Source organism: Hypomesus nipponensis, chromosome 27 (assembly GCF_054491055.1).
Source record: "Hypomesus nipponensis isolate SF chromosome 27, ASM5449105v1, whole genome shotgun sequence".
Taxonomy (NCBI): Eukaryota; Metazoa; Chordata; class Actinopteri; order Osmeriformes; family Osmeridae; genus Hypomesus; species Hypomesus nipponensis.
Genome location: NC_140387.1, coordinates 559,857 through 572,500, shown reverse-complemented (window position 1 = coordinate 572,500; position 12,644 = coordinate 559,857). Strand labels below are relative to the sequence as shown.

The 12,644-nt window shown below is 54.0% G+C and overlaps 1 protein-coding gene across 1 annotated transcript in view; it reads left to right on the top strand.

Moving 5' to 3' along the window:
- The window catches only part of LOC146220206 (mediator of RNA polymerase II transcription subunit 13-like), a 52,866-nt gene that overhangs the window by 25,172 nt on the left and 15,050 nt on the right, over positions 1-12,644 (top strand). Inside the window, 5 exon segments of the mRNA XM_084693625.1 lie at positions 4,946-4,980; positions 4,982-5,031; positions 5,591-5,674; positions 12,138-12,283; positions 12,366-12,599. Coding sequence (XP_084549751.1) covers positions 4,946-4,980; positions 4,982-5,031; positions 5,591-5,674; positions 12,138-12,283; positions 12,366-12,599 — 549 coding nt within the window.

Below are 12,644 nucleotides of genomic sequence, written 5' to 3'. Positions count from 1 at the left end.
GCTAGGAGACAGGGAGACCAGGTTAGAGTCTCTCCTGCTGCTAGGAGACAGGGAGACCAGGTCAGAGTCTCTCCTGCTGCTAGGAGACAGAGAGACCAGGTTAGAGTCTCTCCTGCTGCTAGGAGACAGGGAGACCAGGTTAGAGTCTCTCCTGCTGCTAGGAGACAGGGAGACCAGGTTAGAGTCTCTCCTGCTGCTAGGAGACAGGGAGACCAGGTTAGAGTCTCTCCTGCTGCTAGGAGACAGGGAGACCAGGTTAGAGTCTCTCCTGCTGCTAGGAGACAGAGAGACCAGGTTCAAGAGTCTCTCCTGCTGCTAGGAGACAGGGAGACCAGGTTAGAGTATCTCCTGCTGCTAGGAGACAGAGAGACCAGGTGCTACTTAAAGAAATTGTGTTAGTTAAGGTGGTAGGGTGGGGTTTGCCTTCAGACCGGGGGGGCTAGTTTGTTGCGATAGACTAATGCGATAGACTAATGCGTTCTGCAGAGAAGGGAGACTGGCGTTGGTCACAGTTTGGAATGAAAGGGAGAAAACGGGACAGAGTAACATGGCAGGGCGTGCGGCAGGTGTGTGTTGCTTAGCTGCAAGGTGCTGCTGGAAGCCCTGTTAACCCTGACCCTGCATAACCCTCCACCCACCAGATCCTGTTCTCTGTGTGCGCTCTGGGTAACTCTCCTGCAGCCAGATCCTGTCTCTGTGCTGTGCTCTGGGTAACTCTGCTGCAGCCAGATCCTGTCTCTGTGCTGTGCTCTGGGTAACTCTCCTGCAGCCAGATCCTGTCTCTGTGCTGCCCTCTGGGTAACTCTCCTGCAGCCAGATCCTGTCTCTGTGCTGTGCTCTGGGTAACTCTGCTGCAGCCAGATCCTGTCTCTGTGCTGTGCTCTGGGTAACTCTCCTGCAGCCAGATCCTGTCTCTGTGCTGTGCTCTGGGTAACTCTGCTGCAGCCAGATCCTGTCTCTGTGCTGTGCTCTGGGTAACTCTGCTGCAGCCATGAGAGATGATGGGGGAGTTCATTGTATTCTAGATCTGCTGATGTTGTGTTTGTTTACTTCATTATGTTTACTTATTTATTATTGATTTATTTATTGGAAAACACTCCCAGCAGCCAGTACTGCAGGAAATTGGGTCACTCTGGGGGGGGGGGGGGGGTGTATCTAACGTGTGTGTGTGTGTAACGTGTGTGTGTGTGTGTAACGTGTGTGTAACGTGTGTAACGTGTGTGTGCTGAGCTGGGACCAAGGAAATAGGTGAGTGTCAAATGATGTAAGCATGTTGGATAACTCTGTTGGTCTCTCTCCCTAACCACCACAGCTAGCAGCATGTCTTAGTCAGGTGATGAGAAACATACCTCAGACCTGACATGTTTGTGTGTAGTGTAGAGGCTGTGTCCTGTGACCCCAGAGTGTAGAGGCTGTGTCCTGTGACCCCAGAGTGTAGAGGCTGTGTCCTGTGACCCCAGAGTGTAGAGGCTGTGTCCTGTGACCCCAGAGTGTAGAGGCTGTGTCCTGTGACCCCAGAGTGTAGAGGCTGTGACCCCAGAGTGTGGAGGCTGTGACCCCAGAGTGTGGAGGCTGTGACCCCAGAGTGTGGAGGCTGTGACCCCAGAGTGTAGAGGCTGTGACCCCAGAGTGTGGAGGCTGTGACCCCAGAGTGTGGAGGCTGTGACCCCAGAGTGTGGAGGCTGTGACCCCAGAGTGTGGAGGCTGTGACCCCAGAGTGTGGAGGCTGTGACCCCAGAGTGTGGAGGCTGTGACCCCAGAGTGTGGAGGCTGTGACCCCAGAGTGTGGAGGCTGTGACCCCAGAGTGTGGAGGCTGTGACTCCAGAGTGTGGAGGCTGTGACCCCAGAGTGTGGAGGCTGTGACCCCAGAGTGTGGAGGCTGTGACCCCAAAGTGTGGAGGCTGTGACCCCAGAGTGTAGAGGCTCTGCCCTCCTCCTCTCCTCCCAGTCCCCCTCCTCCTTCCCCTCCTCGTGTGACTCATCTACACAACTATGTAAGAGCCGACTCACTTTCCTAATTCACTCCAGATTTTCTCTTTTCCTCCCCTCTCTCTCTCTCTCCTCACCAACTCCTCCTCCATGTCCCTCCCCCTTCCTGTGTCTACTGGGCTTGCTGTGAGTGTGTATGTGTGTGCGTCTGAGTGTGTGTGTGTATAGATCAGGGCATTTATACCCACCCTATTTGTCTGCAGGCTTCAAAGGCTTGGTGTTGGAGGGAGGGAGGGAGAGGGAAGGAGGGGAGGGAGGGAGGGAGAGGGAAGGAGGAGGAGGGTGGAGGAGGGAGGGAGGAGGAGGAGGAGGAGGGAGGGAGCTGTGGTATTTCCATGTGTTGTGAAATGTCCTGGTCTCAGGGCCCAGATGACCAGAGGAGCAGCCAGCTCAGTAGTGACAGCAGCTCCCTCCTCCTCCTCTCCTTCGACTCCTCCTCCTCTCCTTCACCTCCTCTCTTCCTCCCCTTCAAGTCATTTGGGAACAGTCTGTGAGTTTCTAGGAGGGAGCTAGAAAAGTGAAGGACTGGGTTTTGAGGGACGTAGATGAACTCTTGTGCTCGTTTCCCTGCGTTCTCACTGCTGGGTCACGACAACTCTGAGAGGCTTCCAGAGAGCCGTCTCTCTGTGTCCCCAGCCCTGCCCTCAGAGAGAGAGGTGAGAGAGAGGTGAGAGAGAGGTGAGAGAGAGGTGAGAGAGAGAGAGAGAGAGAGAGAGAGAGGGAGGGGGAGGGGGGAGGGGGGAGGGGGAGGCAGAGAGAGGGAAGTAGAGAAGGGGGAGAGTGAATAGGAAATGTGAACGAGAGCGAGGGGTGTTGCACAATGCTTCTGATGCAGCAGCAGAACTGGGGGACGCGCCAGAAGGAACAGTATGCTCTCTGGAGTGGGGGAGGAGGGGTGGGGGGAGGAGGGGGGGAGGAGGGGGGGAAGAGGGGGAGAGAGGGTTGAGGGAGGGGGAGGGGGGAGAGGGTTGAGGGGAGGGGGGGTGGAGAGGTGAGGAGGTGGGGGGTGAGGAGGAGGGGGGAGAGGTGAAGGGGTGAGGAGGGGGGGGGGTAGGTGGTGAAGGGGTGAGGAGGGGGGGGGGGTAGGTGGAGGAGGGGGAGAGGTGAAGGGGTGAGGAGGGGGGGGGGTAGGTGGGAGGAGGGACAGACATGCGGCATGGCCCTAGCAGTGAGAAGGTAGAACGTTACACACCTGCTAGTGAGCTGGTCTGCATGCATATGGAACTGGGAAGTGCCCCCACACACACACACACACACACACACACACACACACACACACACACACACACACACACACACACACACTGGTCCATTACCCTCCTTGGTAATCTACTGTAATGGTGCTGTCGGCCCATTAGTAAACGAGGGGTCCCACACTGACACATCCCACCATGAGCCCTGTCTGACACACACACACACACACACACACACACACACACACTCCTCATCCTCAGATCAATAGCATGTGTGGTGTGTGTGTGTGTGTATGTGGTGTGTGTGTGTGCAGTCTGTGGTCAATAGTTACTCCCTCTAGTGGACAAGATGAGTAACGGCAGCCAGGACACAGAGAAGGACAGAGGGAGGGAGTGAGGTCTGACCCTCTACACACACAATAAGGGATTGGAAGGAAAGAGAAAGGAGAGAGATGGAGAGAGATGGAGAGAGATGGAGAGAGATGGGGAGAGAGAGAGACAGAGAGAGATGGGGAGAGAGAGAGACAGAGAGAGAGATGGAGAGATACAGAGACAGACAGAGACAGACAGAGACAGACAGAGACAGAGACGGAGACGGAGACGGAGACGGAGACGGAGAGACGGAGAGAGAGACGGAGAGAGAGACGGAGAGAGAGACGGAGAGAGAGACGGAGAGAGAGACGGAGAGAGAGACGGAGAGAGAGACGGAGAGAGAGATGGAGAGACAGAGAGAGAGTAAGGGGGGGTAAATGAGCTGGAGATTTGGCATTCCTCTCATGGAGTCTGGTCTTCCCTGTAGAATAGCTGCTTCCTGTCTGAGCCCTGGAGCAAGACTACACTGTGAGGAGGAGGAGGGGGGAGGGGGAGGGGAGGGATGGAGGGAGGGAGGGGGTGAGGGGAGGAGGGGCAGCAGTGGAATGGAATGCTTGGGCGCTGTGTTCTCACAGCCAGTGTTGCCATGGTTACCCGGGAATTCTGGCGAGTAAGGAAATTTCATTCAGTTCGGAGTCCAAAACAAAAACACAAAGAAGAAATGATGAGAAGCAGAAATACACAAGAAATATACCACACACAGAAGACCTCTCTCTCTCACCCCCCCTCCCTGTCTCTCTCTCTCTGTCTTTCATAGTAGTAACTCTGGGAGGGGGGGGGTCTGTATTAACTGTCTGGGGGGGAGGGGGTGTCCCATCTGAGCATTGTCTGAGTGCTGACATGGCAGGAACTGTAACTAACCACTGTCGACTCCGCTCTCCCTCCATCTCTCCCTCTCTCTCTCTCCCTCCATCTCTCTCTCCATCTCTCTCTCCATCTCTCTCTCCCTCCATCCCCCTCTCCCTCTCCCTCCATCTCTCTCTCCATCTCTCTCTCCCTCCATCCCCCTCTCCCTCTATCTCCATCTCTCTCTCTCTCCCTCCATCCCCCTCTCCCTCTCCCTCCATCCCCCTCTCTCTCCCCTCTAACTGGAGCAGACAGCTCTACAGAGCTTCTCACAGTGGTGCTGGTGCACTGTACTTGACAGCTATCCAGTGATAGAGTGAACACACACATGAACACACGCGCACACACACACATGAACACACACACACAGACTCTGAGCTGGCTCACCGCCAGGTACCATTGTGTGTCATATCCTCCTGATAAAAACCGACAAACAAGCGGAGATTTGAACCCGTGAGCCCATGCTGTCCTCCTGTCTGTGACGTGTTGCTAAGCTGTGTGTTGTCTTGGTGTTGCTAAGCTGTGTGTTGTCTTGGTGTTGCAGTGTCGGAGGAGGGTCTGTGGGAGTGTGGGCTGTCCTAACTAGTGCCGGACCCTGCTGTTCAAGGCTATACACAACCTGCTGGAGAGGTACGCTGGAACTACAACTCCCACAATGCACCTGTTCAGAAACACTGTTTACACGTAGCTATACAGTCTTCAAACAAAAGCTTGTGTAGCTTCCAGAATAATGTATAAAGGAATTTAATGTTACCTGCCATGTCTGATGTATATAGATTTATTTACATGACATGCCTTTACGAACATTAGCATTCAGTGTATAATGTGACTTTATTAATATGTGGTGGTGGGGTGCTAAAGAGCAGGGGTTCATATTGCAGGAATGTTAGGAATTGTCTGGGTCAGGAGAGATGTTGGCTCGCCCTGTCACAGTCCATCGGGCCAGGGAAAGACACACATGTTTGTTCTCTATTAAGTTAAGCATCAGTGATCATCATCAAGCCCAGATGGTATTAACCTTGATATTACCTTCACTCCCCTCGACCTCCTTCCCCATTCAGGGGAGGGGGGAGGACAAGAGAGGAGAAGAGAGGAGAAGGGGCAGTTAAAGGTCAAACCAGATCTGTGTTAATCCCCTTACCCTGGAAGTACCTGCTCCTAACTGTGTGAACATCCCTCGTGTTTCCAGGTGTCTGATGGATAAAGACTTTGTGCGCATCGGGAAGTGGTTCGTGAAGCCGTACGAGCTGGAGGAGAAGCATGGCAGCTCCAGGTTAGTGACCTGGACCCCAGCGTGTTCCAGGAGCTGTCAGGATGGCTCGTCTGAGTCCCAGCTCCTGCTTTGGCTCTGCCATGTCTCTGCTTGTCTCACTGGTTAACAAGCCAGTTGCAGAACGCTAATTAACTGGCCTATTCAGACAGCTTTGTCTCCGCCTTGATTGTGTGCTGAAAAAATTAGGAGAGGGGGAGGGAGAGGAAGAGATAAAGAGAGAATATCAACCAGTCAAGTGGATGTAAAGTCAGATGAGAAGGAGGAGAGAGGATGAGGAAGGGAGGTAACAAAGAGAGGGAGAGAAAAGGAGGAAGGAATGGAGAGAGGGAGAGAAAGGAAGGAGGGAATGGAGAGAGGGAGAGAAAGGAAGGAGGGAATGGAGAGAGGGAGAGAAAGGAAGGAGGGAATGGAGAGAGGGTGGAGTTGGAGGGCGAAGCTGGCTTTCCCAAAAAGGACCAGATTAAACCAGGCCCAATACTAAGTGTGTGTGTGTCTCCCTCCTGATTCTTCTAGTTTGACAGCTTAGTCTGAACAGTCAGCTGACTCTCCCCAGACAGCCCCTCCCTCTGCCACCCGCCCCCCCTCCCTCCCTCCCTCCCCTTCCTCTCTCCCTCCCTCCCTCCCTCCCTCCCCTCCCTCCCTCCCTCCCTCCCTCCCTCCCTCCCTCCCTCCCTCCCTCCCTCCCTCCCCTACCCGCCCCCCCTCCTTCCCTCCCTCCCTCCCCTCCCTCTGCCACCCGCCCCCCTCCTTCCCCTCCCTCCCTCCCTCCCTCCCTCCCTCTGCCACCCGCCCCCCTCCTTCCCTCCTTCCCTCCCTCCCTCCCTCCCTCCCTCCCTCCCTCCCTCCCTCCCTCCCTCCCTCCCTCCCTCCCTCCCTCCCTCCCTCCCTCCCTCCCTCCCTCCCTCCCTCCCTCCCTCCCTCCCTCCCTCCCTCCCTCTGCCACCCGCCCCCCTCCTCTCCTTCCCCTCCCTCCCTCCGCCCCCCCCCCCCCCTGAATTATTTACCACCATTCTGGAGAGAGGGAGGGAGGGAGAGAGGGATACTGTAGGGTGTGTGCATCTGTCACAGAGGGAGGGGGAAATCTCTCCCATTCCTCAACACACACACGTCTGTATGCTAATCCACACACTCAAACAAAGACATGCCGTCATATCACACACACACACACACACAGAACACAATCACACAGAGAATACAAAGCTCCAAACCCCTCTCTTTACCTCTACCCTCCATCCCTCTCTGTCTCTGTCTGAGACACTGCTGCTCCCTGTGTCGTGGTGGGGGCTGGCATCATCAGTCTGGGACGCTTCATACCCCCTGGGCATGGAGGGCTGGCCCAGCTACAGGAAATATCCCACCACCCTTCATTCTCTTCCACACACACTCACACAGGCCCAGCCTCTTCCTGTTCAACGACACAAAGTCTTTGTGTCTGAGGGAGGGAGGGGAGGGCTATGTGTTGGTAGTGCATTGCATCAGATGTTTTGGGGGAGACCGAGGGAGAGAGAGACTTAGAGAGGGATGGAGGGAGAGGGAGGGAGAGAAATAGTTGTGGAGAGAGGGAAACAGGTAGAGAGGGAGGGGGGTGGAGGAGGGCTTATAAATGAAGCATTACCTAAGACAGAACTGGTCTTTTTTACAGTCCAAGATAGATCCTCTCTCTCCTCCTTCTACGCATGCTAAGAATACAGCTCTCTTACTCATTAGTATTAATGGCCATATGCTCATATCCTCCTCCCTCCCTTTCCCTCCCTTTCTCTCTCCCTCCCTCTCTCTCTCCTCCCTCTCTTTCTCCCTCCCTCTCTCTCTCTCTCTCTCTCTCTCTCTCTCCCTCTCCTCCCTCCCTCTCTCTCTCCTCCCTCTCTTTCTCCTCTCTCTCTCCTTCACTACAAGTGTTGCATGTAGAAAGTACAGCAGAAGATCAAGGATCGAAAGTGCTGAGTTATAATAGTGTTTAGGTGTCAGCTTCAAGGACTGACCTGTATTTACCAGGCACAGTGTAAAGTAACCACACACACACACACACACACACACACACACAAAGACACACAGACACACACACACACACACACACACACAGACAGACAGACACACACACTGACACACACACACACACACACACACACAGACAGACAGACAGACCTCCCTGTGTCAGGATGTGTGTGAGGGAAAGAGACTGTGAAGGGGTATCTGAGTCTTTAAGCAGAAATGATTGATTACTACAAGTACTGACACAGTGTTGAAATATAATATTTTTCAAAACAAACAGTTTTAGTGTGGAAGTCAGTGTGTACCATGTCGCAGTGTTATAAAGTGTGAGTGTGTGTGGCTCCTGGGCTGATACTGTCTGGATGGTGTGCTCCCCTGGCTCCTCCCCACGGCCACAAGGGAGCCAATGACAGTTGCCCTGTCCTCCCCTGGCTCCTCCCCTCGGCCACAAGGGAGCCAATGACATTGAGACGTTAGCCGTCTCCCTGGCAACGGACATTTGGTGTGGAGCTACCTCACAAGGTCACACTGGCGCATCAGGAAGTTAAAACACAGACAGAGAATCCCTCTCCTCCTCCCCCTCTCCTCCTCCTTCTCTCCCCCTCTCCTCCTCCTTCTCTCCCCCTCTCCTCCTCCCTCTCTCCCCCTCTCCTCCTCCCCCTCTCCTCCTCCCTCTCTCCCCCTCTCCTCCTCCCCCTCTCCTCCTCCCTCTCTCCCCCTCTCCTCCTCCCTCTCTCCCCCTCTCCTCCTCCCTCTCTCCCCCTCTCCTCCTCCCTCTCTCCCCCTCTCCTCCCTCTCTCCCCCTGTCCCTCTCTCTCTCCCTGTCCCCCTCTCCTCCCCCCCCCTCTCCTCCTCCTTCTCTCCCCCTCTCTTCCTCCCTCTCTCCCCCTCTCTTCCTCCCCCTCTCCCCCTCTCCTCCTCCCTCTCTCCCCCTCTCCTCCTCCCTCTCTCCCCCTCTCCTCCTCCCTCTCTCCCCCTGTCCCTCTCTCTCTCCCTGTCCCCCTCTCCTCCCCCCCCTCTCCTCCTCCTTCTCTCCTCCTCCCTCTCTCCCCCTCTCTTCCTCCCTCTCTCCCCCTCTCCTCCTCCCTCTCTCCCCCTCTCCTCCTCCCTCTCTCCCCCTCTCCTCCCTCTCTCCCCCTGTCCCTCTCTCTCTCCCTGTCCCCCTCTCTCCCCCTCTCCTCCCCCCCCTCTCCTCCTCCTTCTCTCCCCCTCTCTTCCTCCCTCTCTCCCCCTCTCCTCCTCCCTCTCTCCCCCTCTCCTCCTCCCTCTCTCCCCCTCTCTCTCTCCCTCTCCCCCTCTGCTCCCCACTGTGTGTGTGTGTGTGTGTGCAGAGGGCAGGGGAGCAGGTACACATGTGGTCCTTCTAGAACATTCCCCTCTCAGGGAACTGTGTTGTTCCCAGTGGCCCTGCTTTGATAAACATCAAACAGGGTTAGGGCTAGGGCTATTAAAGCATGTTGACAAACACACTACAACACACACTCCCTCTCTCATACACACACACTTTCTCTCCTACACACACACTCATTCTATTTTCCATACACACACTCCTTCTGTCCTACAGTCCACACAATCCTTTCTTCCACACACACACTTTTGTCCTCCACACACACACGCACACACACACAGGTGTGTGGAGTCAGCGTGTACAGCTCGTTCACTGATTGATTTGAGCAGAAAAGCATGAATTACTCTCAGCAGAGCTGTTACACCTGGCTGTGATCTCAGTGTCACCTGCACAGAGCCTGGCTGTGTGTCTGGATTATTCACCTCCCCCTTCATTCCTCTCTCTCTCTCTCTCTCTCTCTCTCTCTCTCTCTCTCTCTCTCTCTCTCTCTCTCTCTCTCTCTCTCTCTCTCTGTCTCTCTCTCTCTCTCTCTCTCTCTTTCAATCAGTATCTCTCTCTGCCTCTCCTCCCTCCCTCCCTCTCTCCTCCCTCCCTTATGGGGCTAATGTGTGGTTTCATACAATTCTCCTGTTAAAATCAAATATACTGGATGCCGTATATAAATACATACATATAAATACACAGGAGATATCAAATGAAAGCAAGGTGGATATTCTCTGAAGCTGGAGTACAAACAGGCATTCGGACGCTAACAGGAGCGAGAGACACAAAGAGAGGAGAGAGGAGTGCTGCTTCCTCAGACGGATGAAACACTCCAGACTCCTGGAGGGTCAGGTCTGGGTTAGGTCAGGGTTAGGTCAGGGTTAGGTCAGGGTTAGGTCAGGGTTAGGTCAGGGTTAGGTCTGGGTTAGGTCTGGGTTAGGTCTGGGTTAGGTCTGGGTTAGGTCAGGGTTAGGTCAGGGTTAGGTCAGGGTTAGGTCAGGGTTAGGTCAGGGTTAGGTCAGGGTTAGGTCTGGGTTAGGTCTGGGTTAGGTCTGGGTTAGGTCTGGGTTAGGTCAGGGTTAGGTCTGGGTTAGGTCTGGGTTAGGTCTGGGTTAGGTCTGGGTTAGGTCTGGGTTAGGTCAGGGTTAGGTCTGGGTTAGGTCTGGGTTAGGTCAGGGTTAGATCAGGGTTAGATCAGGGTTAGGTCAGGGTAAGGTCTGGGTTAGGTTAGGGTTAGGTCTGGGTTAGGTCTGGGTTAGGTCAGGGTTAGATCAGGGTTAGGTCTGGGTTAGGTCAATGTTAGGTCAGGGTTAGGTTAGATAAGTTGATACCACTGTCTCAGGGAACAGTCGAACAAGGAAGTTATCAGTTTACAAACTTTCATCTGTATGGAAAATACAAGTAAAAAGTGTGTTTGATGAAAGATTTGTTTGAGCTGAACTCAAAGAAACCCAGAAGATAATTTGGGTATTATGGTTATCGTTCTGCGAGGCCTTGAGACCATGGGAGAGATGTGCAGCTTGAATTTTAAATGAATTCCATTCGGATGAAGTACATTCCTTAAGCTCTTTTCATAACAGAAAAGCAAGCGTCTGTTATTACTTGTGACATTAACCCAGGCGACCTCTGGTCTAAGTGTTCACAGGAAGTGATGGTCTAAGTGTTCACAGGAAGTGATGGTCTAAGTGTTCACAGGAAGTGATGGTCTTACCATCCAGAGTCCTCCGCCACAGACGAGACAGGCTCTTCATCTGGGTCAGGACGTGGCTGAACTGGGCTGTGTGAGAGAGACTGTGTGTGTGTCTTTGGTGGGCCTTACTGGTACTTATGGCTTGAAACTATCCCCCATAGACTGGCCTCTCGTCTATAAATAGCTGAGAGAGAGAGAGAGAGAGACAGAGAGAGAGAGAGAGAGACAGAGAGAGACAGAGAGAGAGAGAGAGAGACAGAGAGAGACAGAGAGAGACAGAGAGAGACAGAGAGAGAGAGAGAGAGACAGAGAGAGACAGAGAGAGACAGAGAGAGACAGAGAGACAGAGAGAGACAGAGAGAGAGAGACAGAGAGAGACAGAGAGAGACAGAGAGAGAGAGAGGGAGAGAGAGAGAGAGAGAGGGGGGGAGGGGGAGAGGGAGAGATGCAGGGAGAGAGAGGGGGAGGGGGAGGGGGAGAGAGAGACTCATGCTGTACTCATCTGAATTATTTAAATGGGAAGAGTTGTGCTGTAGAGACTAGCGCTGTAGGACTGATACAGTTGGAACATTGTGTGTGTGTGTGAGTGAGAGAGACAGTCCTGTAGTTCTGGTGTCTGCTGCTATGAGTGTATTTCTTGGGGAGTTTGAGGAATGTTCATGAAGAAATCGGCCTCTTTCACTTTTCCTCTCACTCTCACTCTCTCTTTGTCTCTCACTTTCTCTCTCCTCACTCTCTTTCTCCTCTCTCTCTCTCTCTCTCTCTCTCTCTCTCTCTCTCTGTCTTGCTCTTTGAGTTTCCAGCGCCATCTACAGGCCACAACACCAAACCACAACAGCAACAAGCCACCACACAACACACATACTACACACAGATACTACACACACTCACCACACACTATACTACACACAGATACTACACAGGTGTACAACATTTGATTCAAGCAAAAATAAAAAATCTGTTTCCATGGCGCCAAACCGTTATCCCATAATGCGTGAGCCGTGTCCCCCAGGTGTAGTAACAGGAAGTAATAACACGCAGATGAACACACCAGCGGTATTGTCTGGCTCCGCAAGAGATCAAATCTCTGATCAAATCAGAGATGTAGTTAATGATGTCCGGCTGTGCCGACACGCTCCCAACACCAGCCTGATCAGGAGCAGCAACTGGAGCTGGTGATGAGGGGAGGACGAGGTCATAAAGACACGGAGCGGCACGCTGACAGGGTGGAGTTGTGATCAGTCAGGGACAGGATTTATACCTGCAATAAGAGAGCAGCGAGAGGCGTGTGGATGATGGATGTGTTCATAAGTGCTGCTCTGGAGCCAGGCTCCTCTCCGGAGTGTTCTGCCGTCTTACCGGAGCTACCAGGATTGTTACACTACCGGGAGCAGTAGGAGAATACATTTAAAGCTGTGCTGTTGATGACGATGATGTTGTTGTTGTGTCTCCAGTGAGCACCTGTCCTGCTCCTTCTCCTTCTTCCTGCACGGTGAGAGTAACGTGTGCACCAGCGTGGAGATCTCCCAGCACCAGCCCGTCTACCGCATCACCGACACTCCCATCCGCCTGTCGCAGGCTGCCTCCTCACCCATACCAGGTGGGGCTGCAGGCAGACACGCACCATACAACACAATCCTGTATCCAATATGTGTGTCAACGTCTCTGTGTGTGTTTCTCAGTGGTGCTGAGCCCATATGGACTGGGAGGGGCTCTGACAGGCCAGGCCCACAAGATGAGCGAGCCGGACGTTCGCAAGCTGATGGAGGAGTGGAGCTGTTTCTACCCCACGGTGCTCCGCCCTGCGCCCCCCCCGCCGCCCCCCCAGGGGGCCCCCGGGGAACAGGCCTACCACCCTCACACCGGGGAACACGCCTACGACCCTCACACGCACGTGGCTGTGGAGGTCATCGTAGGTATGACCGCCCGCACACACACACTCGCTGTCACACACACACTCT